A 24,274-nucleotide genomic window follows, 5' to 3' on the forward strand; every position below is an offset into this window, starting at 1 on the left:
TTTGATGATCGGATATAACTAGTCTCTATAGAAGTTCCTAGAGGGGTGCCGGATGAGTTCAAGGCCCACAAACAGATTGCAGCAGGCTTTGAGTCAGCTCTCTTCTGGTGGGTAACGGTCATCAAGAATGTGGATTGGATAAACTATATTTTCTATAATCAGCAGAGGTTCATTAACTACGCTAGGGATGCAGTCAAAGGTATAGCAGAGCAGCTTGATGCAACCAGCAGAATGGCTTGGGAGAACAGAATGGCCTTAGACATGATCCTAGCTGAGAAAGGCGATGTGTGTGAGATGTTAGGGGGGAGCTGTTGTACCTTTATTCCAAATAACACAGCGCCCGATGGGTCAATCACTCGAGCCCTGCGGGAGTTGACTACCTTAGCAGAGGAACTGGCTGAGAATTCAGGGGTAGACACATCGCTCACTGGGTGGCTGGATTCATGGTTTGGGAAATGGAAAGGCATAAGTGGTCTCCATACTCACCTCCTTGATAGTGGTTGTTGGAGTACTGATAGCTATCGTACCTTGTGCACGGGGGCTAACCCAGCGGCTGACTGAAGCAGCCCTGACTAAACAAATGCCCGTAACAGGTAGTCAGAGAGAGGAACTCTACCTGTTGAACAATGAAGGAATGAGTGATCTTGAAGTAGTTTCCAAGATAGATGAGGTATCAGGGATGCTGCTGACAAACTTGGAGGCGACATGAGGGACATGCAGAAGAGAAAAAATATTAGCCAAAAAGAAAAGGGGGAATTGTGGAGAACGTGTGAAAGTGTTGCTTCAGTTGCATGCTAACAACAAGCCACAGACAGAGGTGGTAAACCGATTAGATTAGCAGCTGCACAGAACAACTGCAACTATCACGTACGAGGTAAAAGGGGAAGTACTGAGAGACTCACAGAGACTGTATAAAAATGCACTGATATTGTTCAGGGGTGTGCCTACTTCTTGGATACCTGCTCTTGCAAGAATGTATGAATAAAGACTGCTTCGGAATTTGACTCCGACTAAAACTATTTGGCAGTGAGCTTTGTTTCTCACATACATAAGAGACTGACTGAAATGGAATTGAGTAAAATCTAGTGAAAGGGATTAGAAACTGGCTGAGTAATACGACACAAAGGGTACTGGTAGAAGGCTGTTTGAGTGCCTGAAAACCGGTGTCTAGCAGTATACCAAAACAATCAGTACTGGGACCTCTTATTGTCTGTTGTGTACATATAACATTTACATCTCTATGTCTCTAATCAGGAAACTATACTCCACCTCATGTCTCATCTCCAGAGAAACACCCCTCCCAATCCAACTCACGCCCCCATATCCAGACACCTCCCCAACCGCAGATGATCGGAATACAATGCAACATCCTCCCAAGACCCCGCACGAATCCTATGACCAGATCTCCTTCACTCCATGGACAGGTCCAGCATGTCTAGGTCGTTTGGAGTCGAAACACTGTTTCCCTCTCCCTCCACCCCCCCCCCTCCCCAAAATCCACTCCTAATTGCACTCAGGCATCCCACTGACCAGACTTCAGTATCCACCCCCCACCAGTGTTCATCCCCAAACCCCCGACTGCAGTCAGTCGCGCCCCTCCCAATTTTGCCCAGTCGCACATAGCCCCAGGTATTCTCCGACGTTTATCCTATCGAAGCATCTCACTGACTCGCCCCAGAGCGTCCCTGATGGCTCGCGGACAAGTTCGAACGGAACGAGAATTCAAAACTAACTACCGCCCCGCGCGACCACACTCAGGCTTAACGACGTCCCTCGCCACATTCCAGAACTTTCCATCCAACCGTGATTTAGGAACTCTGCTCTTTCATCAGGTGGTTATCTCATGAGAAAGAAACAGCGCTTTTTGGAAAGCCAGTGCTTCCAAATAAACCTATTGGACTATAACCTGGTGTTGTGGGATTTTTAACTTCCTCTAACCATTCATATTCCCGTTATCCAACACAGAATGTACGCAATAGGCTCGGGGAGGGAAAGCCACAGCGGGAACATGCGCAGTAAGTAGCAGCCCGCCGAATCTGCCCTTGGATCCCCATTTCCTGCCCTCTGACCCGGAAGTGGAAGCCTCCGTTCAAGGATTGGGGAAAATATTGGTGACTGGAATGAGTGGTGCTAATTAAGGATCAAACCAGTCAATCAGAGGAGTGTTGTAGTCAGCTAAGAGAGGAGTGTTCGTGGCTGGCTGACTCAGAATAATGTGATGGAAATAGCATCTGTAGAAGCAGAGTGATATCAAAAGAACTGCAGATACTCGAGATCTGAAACAAAAAAAGCAAATTGCTCGGGAAACTGAGCAAGTCTGGCAGTATCTGTGAAGAGGGAAAGCAGCGTTAACGTGTTGAGTCTAATACGTAAGTAAAACATTACTAATAAGCAAATGAATGAAATTGAAGAGTGGCAGCCCCCCAGGATTTCCCGTTACATCCGAGGGCGCTAAAGGAAGTACACGTAGTAGAGTAGATGCCCTGCTTGAAATCTTGCTAAGTTCCCTACATGCAGGAGTTGTCGCTCGAGAATGGAAAATTGCACACCATTGCGAGGGAAGCAGGGAATTGCAGACCAGTTAGCCTAACATCTGTGGTAAGGAAAATGTTGGAGTTTATAATCAGGGATGGGGTAACTGAGCACCTTGAAAATTCTCAGTTAACCAGTGAAAGCCACAGAGCCAGCATGGATTTATGACAGGTCGTGCCAACAAACCTTACTGAAGTTTTGAAGAGGTGGCTGAGTTATGGACATAGGAATGTCAATGGATGTTGCTTATATGGATTACCAGAGGCATTTGATAAAGTCCCACATAAGAGGCTAAGTTAGAAACCTATGATATTGAGAGCAAGTTACTGACATTGTGACTGGTGAAGCAGCAGCTGAAATTGGTTGAATGGCAAGTGACAAAAAGAATGGTTAATGGGTAGGAACTCAATTTGGCAAGATGTGATCAGTGGTATCCCATAGGATCTCTGATAGACCCTCAAGTTATTTACATTATTTATTAATTAATTGGATAATGACACAAATAGCCATATATCAAAATTTGCAGATGAGACAATGTTAGGTGGAACCCCAGCATCTGTCGCAACACTGCAGACTTCTTACAGAAACTCTGCACTCACGGCCTAGTCAAACAAGGAATATTCCTCGTTACAGCTTCGCTTCGACAGCCTCAGTACGCAACACCAACAATTGTCAATCTCTGAACACCATCCTACAAATCATCTGCTTCATCCTCGACGTTTTCACCTTTGACAACCAGTCCTTCATCCCGACACATGAAACAGCCACGGGGACCAAATTTACACCCCAATATGACAACATTTCCATGCACAAGTTTGAACAAGACTTCTTTACTGCACAGGACCTCCAACCAGCATTATACACCAGATATGTTAATGACAATTTCTTCCTCTGGACCCGTGGCAAGGAGTCACTGAAACAACTGCACAGTGATATCATCAAGTTTCATCCCATCATCAGATTTACCATGGACTACTGTTAAGTATCTGTCTCATTCTTAAACACACACATATCCATCAAGGATGGGCACCTCACTCTACCACAAACCCACGGATTACCTCACGATGCTGCACTTCTCTAGATTCCACCCTAAATGTATTAAAACAGCCATTTCATATGGATAAGCGCTACGCATACACAGGATCTGCTCAGATGAGGAGGAACGCGATGTACACCTGAAGATGCTGAAGGGTGCCCTCATAAGGACATGGTATGATGCTCAACTCATCAATCGCCAGTTCTGACATGCCACAGCAAGAAACCGCAATGACCTCCTCAGGAGACACAGGATGCAACCAATAGGGTACCCTTTGCTGTTCAATACATCCCGGGAGCGGAGAAACTACTCCATGTTCTTTGCAGTCTGCAACACACTATCGATGAGGATGAGCATATCACCAAAATCTTCCCTCTGCCTCCCCTTCTCGCCTTTTAAACAAACCCCAAAATGACAACAAATGAATGGACACCGTGCAACAATCGCCAGAGCGGGATGCTCCCTCACAGTCAAGGAACACCTCAGCGGTTAGGGACATTCGGCCTCAGATCTTCGGGTGACCATCCTCCAAGATGGACTTTGGAATGTGCACCAATGCAGAGTGGCCGAGCAGACGCTGGTAGCCAAGTTCAATACCCACAAGGACGGTCGTAACTGCAACCTTGGGTTCATGTCACACTACACGTGTCCCCACTACACTCTCTCTTCCCGCTTCCCCCCCTCCCCTTTTCACATACACACGCACAAGTCACCACACTCTCACCCATGCACACACCCTCTTGTGGGCGTATAATCTGTCATACTCGCGCATACACTGCCAAGCACACACACATGCATCCTCCTCCCTCACGTGTGTATATACACACACACAGAGTCTATGGGTGAATTTATATTTGCAGATATATTCTAATTTTGCTCAAAAAGCACAGAACCTGCAGGTAATCAATGCAGGTAGTTAATCCAAATAACATTTTATAAATTCCTACTTTGGAAATAGAAAGAATCTAACTCAAGATTGGGATACAGACTCTAACCTCACACCTTATACACTGTCTGAGCCAAGATGTCACTTTTAAGTTATCTCGAGAATGTGATTTAAAATAAGTTCTGGGATTTACATATTAATGAACCGAAACCTGCAACACATTCTAAAAGATGAAAAACTTAACTGCAATCTAGATTCAATATATCATTTTAATTGCATGACACTATGATCTTTTGCTATAAATTGTGTTTTAGAGAATCCGTACAGTGTGGAAACAGGCCCTTTGACCCAACACGTTTACACCGTGGGTGGCACGGTGGCACAGTGGCTAGCATTGCTGCCTTACAGCGCCAGAGACCCAGGTTCAATTCCCGCCTCAGTTAACTGTCTGTGTGGAGTTTGCATGTCTGCATGGGTTTCCTCCCACAGTCCAAACATGTGCAGGTTAGGTGAATTGGCCATGCTAAATTGCCCGTAGTGTTAGGTGTAGGGGAATGAGTCTGTGTGGAGTGCTCATCCCCATCGGTAATGTGTTGCACACTGTGAAGAACATGGTGTAGTTTCTCCGCTCCCCCGGGTGCCCTCATAAGGACATGATACGATGCTCAACTCATCAATCGCCAGGTCTGACATGCCACAGCAAGAAACTGCAATGAGCTCCTCAGGAGAGAGACACCAGATGCAACCAATAAGGTACCATTCACTATCCAGTACTTCCCGGGAGCGGAGAAACTGCGCTATGTTCTTTGCAGCTTCAATACATTATTGATGAGGTTGAGCACCTCGCCAAGACCTTTCCTACACCTTCACTTCTTGTCTTTAAACAGCCACCAAATCTTAGACAGACTATTGTTGGCAACAAACTGCCCAGCCTACAGGACAACATCGACCACAACACTGTACAACCCTGTCATGGCAACCACTGTAGGACGTGTCAGAGTGTCAACATGGATATTACCATTACACGTGGGAACACCATCCACCATGGCAGGTACTCATGCGACTCGGCCAACGTTGCCTATCTGATAGGCTGCAGGTTTTGATGCCCCAAGGCATGGTACATTGGTGAGACAAAGCAGATGCTACAACAATGGATGAATGGACACCACGTGACAATCACCAGACAGGGATGTTCCCTCCCAGTTGGGGAACACTTAAGCGGTCAGGGATGCTCAGCCTTGTATCTTCGGGTGACCGTTCTCCAAGGCGGACATCAGGATATGTAACAAAACAGAATGGCCAAGCAGAGGCTGATAGCCAAGTTCGGTGCCCATGAGGATCGCCTCAACCGGGATCCTGGGTTCATACCACACTCCAGGTGACCCCACTGCACTGTACACTCTCTTCAGACACACGCAAACACACACACTCTTACATGTTCGTGCAGGTCCTCTATCACAAACATGCTCTCTCTGACACACAAATACAACCCCCCCAAACTCTCATCCATGTACACACCCTCTCACATGGTTATACTCTGTCACATTCATGCACACACTCTACCAAGAACGCACAAACGCAAACACACACACTGTCACATGCCCACTGTCTCTCTCATACACTTACATGGGCGCACGCAAGCACGCACACTCTCACACTCTGTCTCTCTGTGTCTCTCTCTCTCTCTCTCTCTTTTTCTCTGTGTTTTATACACTAATGACCAGTAGTTAGCACTGCTGCCTCACAGCGCCAGAGACCCAGGTTCAATTCCCGACTCAGGCGACTGACTGTGTGGAGTTTGCACATTCTCCCTGTGTCTGCGTGGGTTTCCTCCGGGTGCTCCGGTTTCCTCCCACAGTCCAAAGAAGTACAGGTCAGGTGAATTGGCTATGCTAAATTGCCCGTAGTATTCGGTAAAGGGAAATGGGTGGGTTGCGCTTCGGTGGGTCAGTGTGGACTTGTTGGGCCAAAGGGCCTGTTTCCACACTGTAAGTAATCTAATCTAATCTAATCTAATCTAAACCTGCAACCCATTCTAAAAGGTGAAAAACTTGACAGCAATCTAGGTTTGTTCAATATATTATTTTAATTGCATGACGCTGTGATATTTTGCTATCAATTCTGTGTCTATTATCCTGCCCCACTAGTTACCTGATGAAGGAGCAGCGCTCTGAAAGCTAGTATTTCCAAATAAACCTGTTGGACTATAACCTGGTGTGAGATTTTTAACTTTGTCCACGTCAGTCCAATAGCGGCATCTCCACATCATGGTTTCTTTGAATAAATTAAAGGAGTAACTCAATTGTTTGTGAATCTTCAACGTCATGGATTCTGTTTCTGTTTAAAACTTTATTTTGCTTGTTTTTCTACTGTGACATACCACCTGAAGCTGCCCATCTTTACACCAATGACACTGAATCTTTGACAGATCACTTCCTACATTTATGCCCCTCTCTTCAGCAACAGCAGACAGCTTGAGCTGCTCCCATTAGTCGCCTGTCTTCTCTTTACCCTGTCTTTTATGTCAGACAGGTAGCCTTGCAAGTCAGACTGTCCTGTTCTCATTTATTGGTGTCTCCCTACATCACATTGGCAGCAGTTGAAGAAGACAGCTCAAGGCCACTTGTAGGTAATTAAGGAAGGGCAGTTCATGCTGGCTTTGTGGAAACAGCCATACCCTGGGAATAAATTTGCTCAAAAATCTTTTGGTCCTTTAAATGATCTTTGATAATATTTGTCTTATATAGAAAGCAATATTGGACACAAGTTATGGTTGGAGGTGACTATTGACACTACCCAGTGTGTTTTGATGCCTTAATGTGAATATTTTTGATAGTTACAGAAATGAAGCGAAATAAATGGCATCGTAGTCACCAGTATGGGTGGCATGATCGCCAACGACGACATCATCCAAGGAGATATCGGGGACATGATAGGCACTCATCAAGGGAATGGTAAAACTTTGCTACTTGTTGCTATATGAGGAAGAGCTGGCCTCACATTTTAACATTGTATTGTGACCTTTGTCTTTGGCTGCTTGAGTAACAGTTATTGTGCTGATGGTGGTCACAACTCCATTCAGTGAGTCATACAGGACAAAAGAGGCCCTTTGGCCCATAAATAGAATGACTAAAAATAGAATACAGTATTATCTATAGTAGTCTCACTTTCCCATTTTAGCCCCCGACCTTGAATATTATGACCTTTGAAGTGTTCATCCAAGTACTTTTTAAAGCTTGAGATTTTCTGCCTCAACTTCCCTCCCAGGCAATGCATTCCAGACCCACATCACCTTTCAAGTGAAAAACAATTTTCTTAAATCCTCCTAAACATACTGCCTTCCACTTGAAAGTTATTTCCCCTTCGTATTGACTCTTTAACTAAGGGAAGAGCTGCTTTCTATTCGCTCTGTCCATTTCCCTCAATCTTAATATACCTCTATAAACTCACATCTCAACCTTCTCTGCTCTAAAAGAAAACAATATGAGCTTATCCAGCTTCTCTCATAACTGAAATGTTCTAACTGAAATCTTCGTTGCACCTCCTCCAATGCAATCGTCTCCATCCTATAATCAAGAGACCAAAACTCAGGTTGTAAGTTTGGTCATTGAGCTGGTAGGTTTGTTTTCAGACATTTCATCATCATATTAGGTAACTTCATCAGTGAGCTCTGATGTTTTGTCTCTTTATGTGGATTGGTCTGTTAAGGTGGGTGATATAATTCCCTGATCTTTTTCTCAGAGGTTGGTAAAGGGAATCCAGAACGGTGTGTTTATTGATGGTGGTCTGGTTTGAATGCCAGGCCTCTAGGGATTCCTGTGCATGTCTTTGTTTAGCCTGTCCTCTGATGGATATGTTGTCCCAGTCGACGTGGTGTCCTCCTTCATCTGTGTGTGAGGATACTAGTGATAGTTGGTCATGTCTTTTGGTGGCGAGTTAGTTCCTGTGTATCCTGGTGACTAGTTTCCTGCCTGTCTGTCCGATGTAGTGTTTGTTATAGTCCTTGCAGGGTATTTTTGTACATGACATTTGTTTTGCTGGTTGTCAGTTCAGGGTCATTTAGGTTTATCAGTAGCTGTTTCAGTGTGTTGGTAGGTTTGTGGGCTACCATGATGCCAAGGAATCTGAATAGTCTGGTCGTCATCTCCGAGATGTCTTTGATATATGGTAGTGTGGCTAGAGTCTTTGTGCATGTTGTGACTTCTTGTTTGGGTTTGTTATTACTTCTGATTTGGGTTTGTTGTTTAAGAATTGGCAGACTGCTTATTGGGTGCCTGTTGTTCTTCTACCATGTGATAGTCACACTATGGTAGGACAAGCTAAACAAAAATATGCACGGCAATTCCTTGAGGCCTAGCATTCAAGCCGGAACTCCATCAATAAACGTATCGATTTGGGCCCCGTTTATCAATCTCCAAGGAAAACAACTGGAAATTATATCATCCACCTTAACAGACCAAGAAACATAAATAGAAAGGGACAAAACGCCAGCACTTCTTGGAGGCTCACCGATGATGTTATCCAGCATGATGATGAAACATCTGAGAATAAATCTACAGGCTCAGTGAGTAAACTTACAACCTGAGCTATGAATCTTCTAAAAATCACGGAGACCAAAACTACACTTAGTATTCCAACTGTGGCCTAACTAAAGTTCTGTATCTCCTCCCTGCTTGACTCAGCTTTGTTGTGGAGAAATCTGTGTGTTACAGGCAATTACAATAGATTAAGATTCTGTTGTCCATGTCCATTGACTTCCATGGTCTCGTGCTGCTGATGAAGTGTTATGCTTCTTCTCCGGTTTTGTGATTTCATCTGAATGATAAGGCTGTAAGGAAAAGTAGAATTTTTAACTTGTGACTTCAAAGTTTGGATTTTCATGTTTAGGGAATCAATTTCAGAGAGAGTAATTCATGACTCGTGTCATACAGTAATGGGTAAACAAGGTTTCTTGCATAAATGTAATTGTTGTTCCTGAAGCATATTGCAGTGTGTTGAACAGTTTTTTTTGGTCTCTGGGCACTGTTTTGTTAAGGACCTGAGAAGAACTGTCTTGACACAACTCACGCTTGAATTACTAAATTTTTTTTAACATGTTCCTTATTTTGTTGGGAGTATCATGACAACTAAAGTGGCGAGGTGGCTCAATGGTTAGCACTGCTGCTTCACAGCGCCAGAGACTGCGTTCAATTCCGCATTGGGTACTGTGTGTGAAGTTTGCACATTCTCCCTGCGTCTGTGTGGGTTTCTCTGGATGCTCTGGTTTCCTCCAACTGTCCAAAAATGTGTAGGTTAGGTGAATTGGCCATGCTAAATTGCCCATAGTGTTCAGGGATGTATAAGTTAGGTGCATTAGTCAGGGGACATGCAGAGTAATAGGGTTGGGGAATGGGTCTGGGTTCATTATTCTTCGGAGGGTCAGTGTGGACTTGTTAGGCCAAATGGCCTGCTTCCACACTGCAGGGATTCTATAATAAAGGCGTGTTCCAGATGTCCTATTAACTATCTTATTAACCTGTGCTAGGAGAAAGTGAGGATTGCAGATGCTGGAGATCAGAGCTTAAAAATGTGTTGCTGGAAAAGCGCAGCAAGTCAGGCAGCATCAAAGGAATAGGAGAATCGACGTTTCGGGCATAAGCTGCACTTTTCCAGCAACACATTTTTAAGCTATTCACCTGTGCTGCCACCTTCAGGGAATTGTAGACAAACATCTCAAGAAGCCTCTGTTCCTCTAAGCTTCCTAGAATCTTGCCATTTTTTGAATACTCCCTGACTTGTTTCCTCTTCCAAAGTGCATCACCTCACATTTATCAAGATTAAATTGCATCTGCTGCTAATCTGTCCATCTGTTTATACCCTACTGAATTCATGGGACTCTTTTGAGGTGCAGCGGTATGTGCCTACCCCTTAAATGAGTAACCCGGGTTTCAAGTCCTACCTGCTGCAGAGATGTATAATAACATCTTTGAACAGATAGGTTACAGGAGGATAACTTTTTATTTAATATATTTTTCTAACCAAAGACCTTCCTCCTCATTGTCAACCACCCAGCCTAACTTTGTGTCATCTGCAAATTTACTTATCATTCCTCTCACATTCTCTATTACATCATTTACAAATACTACAAATACTCAACGACCTGGCACTAGTGCCTGCGGTATGCCACTGGAGCTGGCCGTCAGTCACACAAACAGCCTTCTACCACCATCCTCTGTCTCTTGTCACTAAGCCAATTTACCCTGGATCCCATGTACTTTCACCTTCTTTATCGTTCTCCCATGTGGGGCCTTCAGGCCATGCTGAAATCCATATACACTGCATCAACTTTCCCACCCTCGTCTACACACATGGACACCTCTTTGAAAAATTCCACCAAATTCATTAGGTATGACCTCCTTCTGACAACCCCTGATCAAAGCTTATCTCACTAAATGGAGTGTACTTTTCTGCTTTATAATTTTCTCCAATAGTTTCTGTATCACTGATGCTAGAGTCACTGGTCTATATTTGTCTGGTCCATCTCTACCACTTTTCTTGTAAACATTAATACTTCTCAATGGCCAGAGATGATTTAAAAATTTGGGTCAAAGCCCCTCCAATTTCTCCTCTCATCTCCCATATATTATAGACCAGGCTAGACACCTCAAACCATTTCAAGAAAATAGCCCAGACCCTAACTTTGCTAGTTGTTTTAAGCAGGTGTAAAGTGGGTTTTCCAGGAGAGATGCAGCTGGTCAAACCACTTAGTTTTAAACAAAACCATTTATTCACAAGATTTCCGAATGAAGCACAAACTAAAGAGAACTAAATATAGAATAACAACCTCTCCAAAAACCCAACTTAATCATGCTATTCCCAATATTTGCAACAAGGTGTGCCATAAACACCCCTTGGCACAGAAGGCAAAATCAAACACGGTCTTACAAGAGAGATGTCAGAGGGAGAGTAGGAACAGCCTGGACCACCTCCTATGATTTCAGTAGCTTTTACAAAACTACTGCTAAAAACCAAACCAAACCAGAGTTAAGCTGAGCTGGGAGAACTGGCCAGTCCCCTTTCATTGTGCAAGTTTTTTTTCAAAAACTTGAAAGCCTGTTATCTGAGGCAATATCTGCTAGCTATAATCAAACTGGCCCTAAACCCTTCGACTTAAACTTTTCGGAGTCTGTGTCTTTTACAATCTCTCTGGAAAAAAAATACAAGGGGCATCATAACTTTGTAAAAGCAACAGTTTCATTACACACAACATCTTAGGAAAGAATTTATCCAGTTAGTCAGACAACAGGGACCCTTCGGTCCAACACGTCCTTGCCAGTCAGATTTTCTAGATTAAAGTAGTCCAATTTGCCTGCCTTTTAGTTATATTTCTTTCAACCTTTCCTATTGATGTACCTGCCCAAATGTCTTTTAAATGTTGAATTGTACCACCCCTACAATTTTCTCTGGCATTCCAAATACGCACTACCCTCTGTGGTGAAAAAGTTGCCCCTCGAGTTTCTTTTAAATCTTTGCGCTCTCATCTTAATCCTATGCCTTTCAGTTTGGACTCTCCTACCTGAGGGAAAAGACCTTTGCTATTCACCTTATCTGTGCCCCTCATGATTTTATAAACCTCACAAAGGTCACTCTTCAACCTCTGATGCTCCAGGGGAAAAAGGTCTCAGACTATCCATCCTCTCCTCATAACTCAAACCCTCCAGTCCCAGTGACATCCTTGTAAGTCTTTTCTGCATCCTTTCCAGTTTAATAACATCCTATAGGATGACCAGAACTGCATGCAATACTCCAAAGGTGGCCTCACCAATGTACTGTACAGCTGCAACATGACGTCCCAACTCCTACACTCAATGGTCTGGCGAATGACGTGAAACATGCCAAAAGCCGCCTCCATTCTGTCTATCTGTGACACCATTTTCAAGGAGCTATGTACCTGCACCCCTTGGTCTGTCTGCTGAACAACACTACCAGGGCCCTACCGTTAACTGTGTAAATTCTGCCCTGGTTTATCTCAAGTGCAACATGGTGCATTTTGTTATCTAAATTAAACACCATCTGCCACTCCTCAGCCTATTGGCCCAGCTTATCAAGATCCCATTGTATTCCTTGATTATGCCACCAATTTTGGTGTCATCTTCAAATTCGCTAACAATGCCTCTTATATTCTCATCCAAATCATTTATATGAATGACAGACAATGGTGGACCCAGCACTGATCCTTGCAGAGTACCACAAGTCACAGGCCTCCAGTCCAAATAACATCCCTGTACCACCACTCTGTTTCGTACTGTCAAGCAATTTTGCATCCAGTTGGCTAGATTTCCTGGGATCCCATGTGATCTAACCTTACTAACAAGTCTATCATGCGGAGCCTAGTTGAAGGCCTTGCTGAAATCTGCATAGACATTGTCTACTGCTCTATGCTTGGCTATCCTCTTGGTCATAGCCTCAAAGAAACTCAGTCAAGTTTGTGAGATATGATTTATCATGCACAAAGCCATGCTGCATATTCCTGATCAGTCCTTGCCTCTCCAAATGCACATAAATCATGTGTCTCAGAATCGCATCCAACAACTTAGCTCCCACTGACGTCAGGTACATTGGTTTATAGTTCCCTGACTTTTCCTTTCTTAAAGGAAAATCAGGTGGGCAAAAAGGGAATTTGAGAAAGCTTTGGCAGATGAAAGAAGACGTGGAAGCTAGGAAACTTGGGGTAACCAGAATTACTACAGTGTAATCTTTCTTAAAGGGACAGCATTAGCGAATCTACAGTTTACAAGCACCTCACCCATGCCTGTTGATGATACAAATAGCTCTGCTAGCATCCCTGTTTGCTCCTCAATTTTCCACTGACTATTAGATGAGATCTATATTGCAATCCCATCAGACTGATTACTCTCTTCTTATTTCTCAGTTCTGCCTATGGCTTCACTTGATAATCCGTCAGGAATATCCTAAGTGTTGTGTGATATTTTCAGGAATCAAAAACTCCACTGCCCCTTCTTTCTTGCCTTCCCTTCAATCCTTCCTATTACATTTATACCCTGGAACACTGAATTGTTAGTCCTGTCTCCCTTGGTCATGTTTCAGTAATAACTATGATATCGCAGTCCCATGTTCCCATCTATACCTTGAATTAATCTGCCTCACTTCCACTAAAATAAATGCAATTTAATTCCTCAGTTTTACCTTGTTCTCAGCTCTTGACTGCCTTGTCTAATTACCTTGCTCCCTTTGACTTCTGAAGCAACCTCTTTTCTCAATACTGCTGAGGATTCTGCATCCAGCAGCTTCCACACTGGTTTGAACCCTCCTGAGGAGCTCTGCAAATTTCTCCACCAGGAAATTGGAACCTGTCTAGTTCATGTGTAACTCATTCCTCTTTTACAGATCATTTCTGCCCCAGAGGAGGTACAGGTACACAACCCTTTATTCAAAACCCTCGGGACCAGCTGGCTTCAGAATTCGGACTTTTTCGGATTTCGGAATAAGTGACAGTTTAACAGTGAAATTTTTGAAAATCTGATGGAACAGCAGAAACACCTTTGAATACTACGGGCCCTGAGACAGCATTGACACCTCCCAGTGTTATATGGGTCAAGTGGAGTTAGGTTAACTACAACCTTGTTAGTGAGGAAAAAACTTCACAAAAAACACTTTGGAGCTTTTTGGATTTCGGGATTTTGGATAAAGGATTGTCTACCTGTACCAATATCTAAAACTCAGAATTCTTGCCCCTTGTACCAGCTTCTCAACCACTCATTAATCAAGTCCTCTTATTGCTACTCGCACTAAGACGGGCACTGATTTGTCCACTTCTAACTGCTGAAACCCCCAATGCCTGCTCATTTCTTATACTGATCTGCTGTCACAGTTAACCATCTTCTCAAGTTCTGCACTTGCATTCTCCCCAGTACAGACAATGTAAGTACTCATTTAACACTCTCACTATCTTCCGGGTTCACAAACAGATTGCTCAGTTGATTCCAAATAGTTCCTATTCTTTCCCTGGTTAGCCTCTTTCCTTTGACATAATCATTGTGGGATTCTCTTAATCATACCTGTCAGTGTTTTCCTATCACTCTCCTAATTGATTTCTTGAAATTCCCCCTGCACTCCCTATACTCTCTGGGTCCTCTGTTATTTTGCATCTATTGTGCTCTACTTTATCCAGTGCCGAATATTCCTAGAAACCCAGGGTTCTCTGGGTTTTGTTGCTCCTACATTTTATCATAAAGGGAGCATGTTGGTCTTCGAGGAAAAAGTGAGGTCTGCAGATGCTGGAGATCAGAGCTGAAAATGTGTTGCTGGAAAAGCGCAGCAGGTCAGGCAGCATCCAAGGAACAGGAAATTCGATGTTACGGGCATAAGCCCTTCATCAGGAATCCTGATGAAGGGCTTATGCCCGAAACGTTGAATTTCCTGTTCCTTGGATGCTGCCTGACCTGCTGCACTTTAATCAGCAACACATTTTCAGCTCTATATCTATTACCGCTCAATTTAAAGCTATGTCTGTCGTGCTAGCCATCACCATCTGAGGAAAAAGGCTGTCGCTGTCCACACTCGCTAATCCTCTGATCATCTTGTATGTCTCTATAATGTCAACTCTTAACCTTCTCTCTAACGAAAACAGCCTCAAGTCTCTCAGCCTTTCCTCATACGACCTTCCCTCCATACCAGGCAACATTCTGGTAGATCTCCTCTGCATCCTTTCCAATGCTTCCACGTCCTTGCAGTGACCAGAACTGTATGCAGTACCCCCAAGTGCAGCTGCACCAATTCATCTACCAATAAAAGCTAACACACTGTACACCTTCTTAATAGCCCTATCAACCTGGGTGGCAACTTTCAGCGATCTATGCACATGGACACCGAGATCTCTCTGCTCATCCACACTGCCAAGAATCTTTGCATTAGCTCAGTACTCTGTATTCCTGTTACTCCTTCCAAAGTGAATCACCTCACACTTTTCCACATTAAACTCCATTTGCCACCCGTCTGCCCAGCTCTACAGCTTATCTATGTCCTTCTGTAACCTGCAACATCCTTCAGCACTGTCCACAACTCCACCGACCTTCATGTCATCTGCAAATTTACTAACCCATCCTTCTACACCTCATCCAGATCACTTATAAAAATGACAAACAGCACTAGCCCCAAAACAGATCCTTGCAGCACCTGAACTCCAGGATGATTTCCCCATTAACCACCACCCTTTCTCTTCTTTGAGCTAGCCAATTTCTGATCCAAACAGCTAAATCACCCTCAATTCTATGACTCTGTATTTTGTGCAATAGGCTACCTTGGGGAATCTTATCAAATACTTTACTGAAATCCATATGCAGAGGAACCTTGATTGTCCAAAAGACACGGGTGGGGAGTATTTTGTTTGGTTAATCGATTCTGGATAACGTAGTTTAGCCAAGCATCGGGACTTTATGATCTTGCAGATAATTCGATATTTGGATAATCAAATGCCAGATAATCTAGGTTCCTCTGTACGCCACATCAACCACTTTAACCTCATCCATCTGTTTGGTCACTTTCTCAAAGAGACCAATAAGGTTTGCGAGGCACAATCTACCTTTTGCAAAATCGTGTTGGCTATCCCTAATCAACTTCTTCCTCTCTACATGATTATAAATCCCAACACTTTACCCACCACTGAAGTAAGGCTCACTGGTCTATAATTACCACGGTTGTCTCTACTCCCCTTTGCTATCCTCCAGTCTTCTGGCATTTCTTCTGTAGACAATGACGACATTAAGATCAAAGCCAAAGGTTGTGCAATCTCCTCTCTGGCTTCCCAGAGAATCCTAGGATGAATTCCATCCGGCCCAGGGGAGTTTCCAGAATTGCTAACTCCTCATTATAAACCTCAATCTTGTCTAGTCTAAAAGCCTGTATCTCAGTATTCTCCTCGACAGCGTTGTCTTTTTTCGGTGTGAATACTGATGAAAAGTATTCAGTTAGTGCCTCTCCTATTTCCTCAGACTGCATGTCTTCCACTACTGTACTTGACTGGCCTTAATCTTACTCCAGTCGTTGTTTTATTCCTGACATACTTAGAGAAAGCTTTAAGGTTTTCCTTGATCCTACCTGCCAACGACTTCTCATGTCCCCTCCTGGCTCTTCTTAGCTCTCTCTTTAGGTCCTCCCGGGCTAACTTGCAACTCTCAAGTGCCCTAACTGAGCCTTCGTGTCTCATCCTAACATAAGTCTCCTTCTTCCTCTTGACAAGATATGCAACGGCTTAGAAACCCTGGTTCCCTTGCTCAACCACTTCACCCTTGCCTGACAGATACATATTTATCAAGGACACGCAGCAGCTGTTCCTTGTACAATCTCCATGTTTTAATTGCAATCTCCTTTCCCATTCTATGCATCTTAAGTCTTGCCTAATTGCATCATAATTGCCTTTCCCCAGCTATAACCCTTGTCCTGTGGGTATATACCTCTCCCTTTCCATCACTAAAGTAAACTTAACTGAATTATGGTCGCTATCACCAAAGTGCCCTACTTCCAAATCTAACACCTGACCTAGGTCATTATCGAGTACCAAAACCAATGTGGCCTCACCCCTTGTTGGCCTGTCTACATACTGTGTCAGGAAACCCTCCTGCACACATTGGACAAAAACTGACCCATCTAAAGTACTCAAACCATAGTATTTCCAGTCAATATTTGGAAAATTAAAGATCCCCATAACAACTACCCAGTTACTCTCATTCCTATCCAGAATCATCTTTGCTTATCCTTTCCTCTACATCTCTGGAACTATTTGGAGTCCTATAGAAAACTCCCAACAGGGTGACTTCTCCTTTTCTGTCTTTAACCTCAGCTCATGCTACCTCAGTAGATGAGTCCCTTCTGCCACCGTAGGGCTACTCTCCCTCCCACTTAATGATCCTGAAAACACAATCTGAGACTTCACTGACCATGGCACCTGGGAGTCAAACCCCAACCATGAGCCTCTCTCATTCCCACAGAACCTCCTATCTGTTCCCCCCCCCCCCCCAACTATAGACTACCCAGTGACTATTAATGAAGATGATTGGCTCAACAACACTACCCTGAGGAGCTCCTGCAGAGATGTCTTGGAGCTCAAATGACTGACTTCTAAAAAGCATCTCCTTATGTTCCAGGTGTGACTCCAACTACCGGAGAGTTTGCAACACATTAGCACGCATTGATTTGAGTTTTTCTGGGGCTCCTTACTGCTACACTGTCAAATGCAGCAGGGATGTTAAGGACTGTCACTCTTATCTCATGTCAGCTCATTTATCCATATTTGAACCTAGGCTGTAATGAGATCAGAAATTGAGTGGCTCTGGTGAAACACAAATTGGGCATCAGTGAGCAATCTGCTGAGCATGTGTTGATGATAAAGAGTAGACTGATGGAGCAATAATTAGCTTGGTTGGATTTGTCCTGCTTTTATGTGCAGGACATATCTGGACAATTTTCCACTTTGCCGGATAGATGCCAGTTTTACGACTGTGCTGGAATAGCTTGGCTAGCGGAGCAGCAATTTCTGGAGCACAAGCTTTCAATACTATTGCTGGAATGGTATCAGGGCCTGTAGTCTTTGCAGTATCAATTTCTCAACCATTTCTTGGTACACATGAGTGAATCGAATTGGCTAAAGCCTGGTACAGGCCATTCTGCTATAAGCGAGTTTCTTTAATGTAAATTTGCTATTGGGGGACATTGTTTTTAAAGCACAGACTTTTAAAGCGTGTATTGGTTATAATGTGATTCCATTCTCCCACCCCTTAACTTTAATGGTGTTGTTATTACACTATTTTCTTATAACACGGGATTGCATGAGGACGGAACTACTGCATTATAACAGAACAGACTGTATCTGTAATGCTGTGGACCACTGAAGGCGGTCAAGATGGATAGTCTGCGTGGCACTTCTGGCTGAAGATTGCTGCAAAGCCTTATCTTTTGCAATGATGTGCGAGGCTGTTTCATATTAACGTTGGGGATATTTGCGGAGTCGCCTCCTCCAGTGAGTTGTTTAATTGTCCACCACCATTCATGACAGGACTGCAGAGCTTAGATTTCATCTGCTGTTTGTGGGATCGCTTAATTCTGTTTATCACTTGGCATGTAAGTGGTGCTGTGTGGCAGCATCACCAGGTTGACATCTCATCTTCAGGTATGCCTGGGAGCTGCTCCATAGGAAACAGAGGGTAGCACTGGAAAGATGCTTTTTGGAATGGAGCATTATGATGAGTGATGTTGCACAGGGATCAGTGCTGAGACCTCTAAGTGAACTACGTAAATGATTTGGAGGAAAGCTAGCACGTCTAATTTGTAAGTTTGTGGACGATACAAAGATCGGTAGGGTTGCAGATAGTGAGGAGATTTGCCAGAGGGTACAACAGGATATAGATCAGTTTGAGACATGGGCAGAAAACTGGCGGATGGAATTTAATTCAGAAAAGTGTAAGGTGATCCATTTTTTGGAAGGTCAGGTACAAGTAGAAATTGTACAGTGAAAAGAAGAACCGTTAGTATTGATATGCAGGGAGGTCTGGGTAGGCAGTGCAACGGATCACTGAAGATGGCAGCGATAAGGTAGTTAAAAAGGCCTCTGGCATTGAGTGTAAGGTTAGACAAGTTATGCTGAAGCTTTATAGAACTTTAGTTAGGCCATATTTCTATACAATTCTGGTCACCACACGACCAGAAGGATGTGAATTCTTTGGAGAGGGTACAGAAAAGGTCTACTAGGATGTTGCCTTCTATGGGGGATTGTAACTATGAAGAAAGATTGTATAGACTGGATTTGTTTTCACTGGATTGCAGGAAGTTGATGGGCAACCTGATAGAAGTTTGTAAGATTATGAATGGCATAGAGTGGAATGTATGAGATGTTTTTCCAGGGTGGAGGGGTCAATTACTAGGGGACACAAATTCAAGGTGCAAGGGCGGGACGAAGTTTAAAAGAGATATGCAAGGCAAGTTTTTCACACCAAAGGATGGTGAATGCCTGGAAAGTGTTGTCAGAGGAGGTGGTGGAAGCAGACACTATAGCAGCATTCAAGTAACACCTGGACAAATACATGAATAGGAAGGAAATAGAGGGATATAGATCATGTAGGTGTGAGTTTTGGTATGGAAGGGCAAAATATGTCAGCACAAGATTGGGAGGCCTAAAGACCTGGTCTTGTGCTGTTTTGTTCTTTCTTCTATGCCTTCCTGCATTCTCCATTGAACAAGGGTTGATCTACTGGCTTGAAGATAATGGTTGAGTGGGGATATGCTCGGCCATGAGGATGCAGATTGTGCTGGACTACAGTTCTGCTACTGTTGGCCCACGGTGCCTCATGTATGCCAGCCTTGAGTTGCTAGAGTAGACATTTCCATGATTAGATTAGATTACTTACAGTGTGGAAACAGGCCCTTCGGCCCAACAAATCCACACCGACCCGCCGAAGCGCACCCACACAGATCCATTCCCCTACATTTACCCCTGCATGTAACACTACGGGCAATTAAGTATGGCCAATTCACCTAACCTGCACATTTTTGGACTGTGGGAGGAAACCGGAGCACCCGGAGGAAACCCACGCAGACACGGGGAGAATGTGCAAACTCCACACAGTCAGTCGCCTGAGGCGGGAATTGAACCTGGGTCTCTGGTGCTGTGAGGCAGCAGTGCTAACTGCTGTGCCACCATGCCATCCATGTTTAATCTGAAGCCATGAGACTTCATGGGGTCCAGAATATATGTTGGAACACTCCTGGGCCAACTCCCTTCAGACTGTTTACCACTGTGCTACCACCTCTCGGTCTGACCTGCCAGTGGGATAGGACACATCCAAGGATAGCGGTATCTGGGACATAGTCATACTCACAGAATCATGCCTTTCAGACAATGTCAGGCTAATGCTTGACTAGTCTGTGACACATCTTCCCAATTTTGACATTAGTAAGGATATCTTTGCAGGACTGTTTCTGTTGTTGCCTTTTCTGATGCCGAGGTCGATGCCAGGTGATCCATCTGGTTTCAGTTCTGTGAGACTTTCTAGCAATTGGTATTACTAGCTTACTAGGCCATCTCAGATGGCAAGTGAAAACCAATCACATTGTTGTGGATTTGGAGTTATATGTAGGCCAGACCAGTTGAGGATGAAGGACTTTAGTAAACCCGATGGGTTTCCTGACAATCGACAATGAATTCATGGTCATTAGTAAATTCTTAATTCCAGGTATTATTAAAATTGAATTCATATTCTACCATCTGTCATGGTCCCCAGAGCCTACTAAGGTTATGGATTAGTAGTCTGGCAATAATACCACTAGGCCATCACCTCCTTCCTAGATTTGGCCACATCCTGCCTTATTTTAATACGGTCTACCTTAAACCAATCAAAATCCTCCTCTCGGAGACCCATTTTTCACTTTTTCCACAGCAAAACTCAAAATGCGTGGTGTCATGGAAATGCTGATCCATTGTCAATTTGACCCCCTGTCAGCTTCATTCCCTAAAACTAAGTCCAGCATTATTCCATCTCTTGAAGAACCATCTGCGTGTTGATATAAAATACAGGCCTGTGAATTTCCAAGAAATCCACCTCCTCTTGACTCTTCATACTATGATTATTCCAAAGTTAAAAATCACACAACACCAGGTTATAGTCCAACAGGTTTCATTGGAAGCACACTAGCTTTCGGACGGACGCTCCTTCATCAGGTGATAGTGGAGGGCTCGATCGTAACACAGAATTTATAGCAAAACTTTGCAGTGTGATGTAACTGAAATTATACATTGAAAAATTGATTGTCTGTTCAGCCTTTCATCTGTTAGAATACAGTGATAGTTTCACTTCTATCACTATCACTGTATCACTGTATTCTAACAGGTGAAAGGCTTAACAGTCAATCAATTTTTCAATGTATAATTTCAGTTACATCACACTGCAAAGTTTTGCTATAAATTCTGTGTTACGATCGAGCCCTCCACAATCACCTAATGAAGGAGCGTCGCTCCGAAAGCTAGTGTGCTTCCAATGAAACCTGTTGGACTATAACCTGATGCTGTGTGATTTTTAACTTTGTACACCCCAGTCCAACACCGGCATCTCCAAATCATGATTATTCCAATTAATATTTGGATAGTTGAATATCCCTAACATATGTGTCCCCCCAATATAACGTGTGTTTTGTCAACGCAAATTGACTATAATGTGATTGGCGAATTGTGGATGTTATTTGGATGATGTGAACTTTCTATTGAACAGATACAGCAATTTTCTATAGCAGTTTTCTGTAGCGCAAGATTGCAGAGGAGTGAACCATCGTGTTATAGCAAAATGCCCTGAACTTATCCTGTTATTGTTTTTACACCCTACAGTGAATTGTCTTCATATCTGCTCTCAATTTACTTATTCCCTAGAGACGCATGTTGAACTCCATTTAAGCTCTTTTTCTCTTGAACAAATGCACCATGACTTCTGCTTCACTAAATGAGTTTAAATTCCTCCCAACTGCGCTAGCAAACCTCCTACAAGGATGTTGGTCCCATTCTAGTTCAGATGCAGACCACCGTGCTTGTAAAGATCGAACCTTTCCCAGAAAAGGTCCCAGTGGTCCAGGAATCTAAATCCCTCCCTCCTGCACCAATTCTTGAATCACGCATTCATCTCCTCTATTCTCCTCTTTGTGTGATTGCTAGCCTGTGGCACCAGCAGTGATCCTGAGATTACACCTTTGAGGTCCTGTTCTTCAGTCTGCTGCCTAGCTTTCTGAACTCTTGTTGTAAGGCCTCATCCCTTGTTTTTCGTGTAATGTTGGTACCAATATCTACCACAACTTCTGTCTTACCAACCTCCGCCTTCAGGATGCCCTGCTCTGTGGAAGAACAGGACAATTAGTCCCAGTTTTCTATTTGTTTTGCTATAGCCCTCTTTTTTGTTTCCCCTTCAGTATGTATCCAGTTCTTATTTCAAAGGAACCTACTTCCCCAGCCCATTTAGGTATCGGAATGCACTGTGCAACAGTGCAATGGTCAGTTGTGAATATGAAAGGGAATTGGATGATTATCTACAGAGAAAAGAATTCCAGGTTATGGGGAAAAAGAAACCAAATGGGTCTGCCTGAGGTACTCTTACAGCTGAACACACACCATGTTCTTGGGTGCTCTACTTCAGTGCTGCTGCCTGAAGTGTATGTTGGGAAAGAACTCTATTTCCTCCCTGTTTTTCAGTTGCCCATCAAACATGAAATGTTGATTTTGAAACATTATCTACTGCAAATAAAAAGTTTTAGCCATTAACATGTGGGCGGCATGGTGGCACGGTGGTTAGCACTGCTGCCTCACAGCACCAGAGACCCGGGTTCAATTCCCGCCTCAGGTGACTGACTATGTGGAGTTTGCACATTCTCCCCGTGTCTGCATGGGTTTCCTCCGGGTGCTCCGGTTTCCTCCCACAGTCCAAAAAAGGTGCAGGTTAGGTGAATTGACCATGCTAAATTGCCCATAGTGTTAGGTGTAGGGGAATGGGTCTAGGTGGGTTGCGGGTCAGTGTGGACTTGTTGGGCCGAAGGGCCTGTTTCCACACTGTAAGTAATCTAATCTAATCTAATAAACTTATTTTAAAAAACTTAATTATGAGAGCTCTAAAATGCCTAACTCCAAATATCCAAATATTTTTGTAAGTGTGAGATTAGGAAACTTATGATATAGCTATTCTTTAACCTATTGAGTTAGCATTTTCTTGAAGGAAGGCTATTTGTCGAGACTGTTGTCTATTTTCAGTTTAAACATTTTTTTAATATGTTAATGTAGTTGCAGTTTGCAGATTTTTGAAGTAATTCTGTAAAGACATGTTTCTTAATATTTAATTTCCTAAATTTGTTATAATTTGTTTAGGAACCAGAGATCTGATCCTTATGCATCTGTAAGTGGTTTAAGTGAACAGAATAGTTCAGCAACTGAATCAACAAGCAGTGCCTCAGTGTCGACTGATGTGCCAGGTGAGTATTTCCATGTTTGGCAACATTGTGCTTTATTACACTGCAAAAGAAAACCGTATTCAAACTGAGTCCAGCTCCGGGCCTATATTTAAGATCTTTGTTTCAGTTAGCCATGTCTAGAAAACTCTCACCACACTGACGACTAGCTCTCATTTGTACAACTAATTCAAATCCAGTTGACTCTTCATTAATGTATCCATTACCTGTTCTCTCATTCCATTAGGTCTCAGGCATTACTTCAAATCACTTTAGATAATCCTGATTATTAAACATCATTTGTTATATTAAAAGAAAAACACTGTGCCAAGGGTTGTGGGGAAAATCACCAGTCTCGGAGTCAGAATTGGGTTTCAACAACAGAGTTTATTGCACAAGGAAATACCGGAGCTCCGGGGAGAGAGACACCAACAGCACAGTGGTCAGCTCCGAGTTTTCTCTTAACCTGGAGCCCATGTCAAGAAACTTTCATACATTTTGTAATATAATAGGTCAGTGAAGAGGTCATTGTCTTTGTAACAGAGTTTGTTTATTGTAAACATTGCAGAATCGTTGATCGTTTCGGTGCAGTCATTCAGTTCCAGCACAACCCTTGTTAATTTCAGCACGGTCATTCAGTTTCAGCACAGACGTTGTCGATTTCAGTATCTGCGTGGAAGTCCATTACTGTAGTAATGGGTGCTAATTGCTCTTCCTAAGAAAGACGATTACTGCAGTGCTGGCTATTAGCACTTTGTATTGAGTCCATATCAAGCTGTTAGCATTTCTATCAAAGATGTTGGCTGGACCCAGACACTTTGGCAGGCAGTGTACACTACACATGTGTATTCTCA

At 43.4% G+C, this 24,274-nt stretch overlaps 1 protein-coding gene across 4 annotated transcripts in view; it reads left to right on the forward strand.

Annotated features, from left to right (window-relative positions):
- The first annotated feature begins 2,081 nt into the window (after positions 1-2,081).
- Positions 2,082-24,274, forward strand: part of wdr21 (WD repeat domain 21) — an 86,148-nt gene continuing 63,955 nt past the window's right edge. The window contains exons 1-3 of one of the 4 annotated variants that reach the window (XM_060828698.1): positions 2,082-2,369; positions 7,291-7,408; positions 23,341-23,444. In XM_060828698.1, the coding sequence (XP_060684681.1) occupies positions 7,299-7,408; positions 23,341-23,444 (214 nt within the window). In that variant the 5' untranslated portion in view covers positions 2,082-2,369; positions 7,291-7,298. The other 3 variants (XM_060828697.1, XM_060828699.1, XM_060828700.1) reach the window with 3 other exon arrangements.

This window comes from Hemiscyllium ocellatum, chromosome 8 (genome assembly GCF_020745735.1).
Source record: "Hemiscyllium ocellatum isolate sHemOce1 chromosome 8, sHemOce1.pat.X.cur, whole genome shotgun sequence".
Classification (NCBI taxonomy): Eukaryota; Metazoa; Chordata; class Chondrichthyes; order Orectolobiformes; family Hemiscylliidae; genus Hemiscyllium; species Hemiscyllium ocellatum.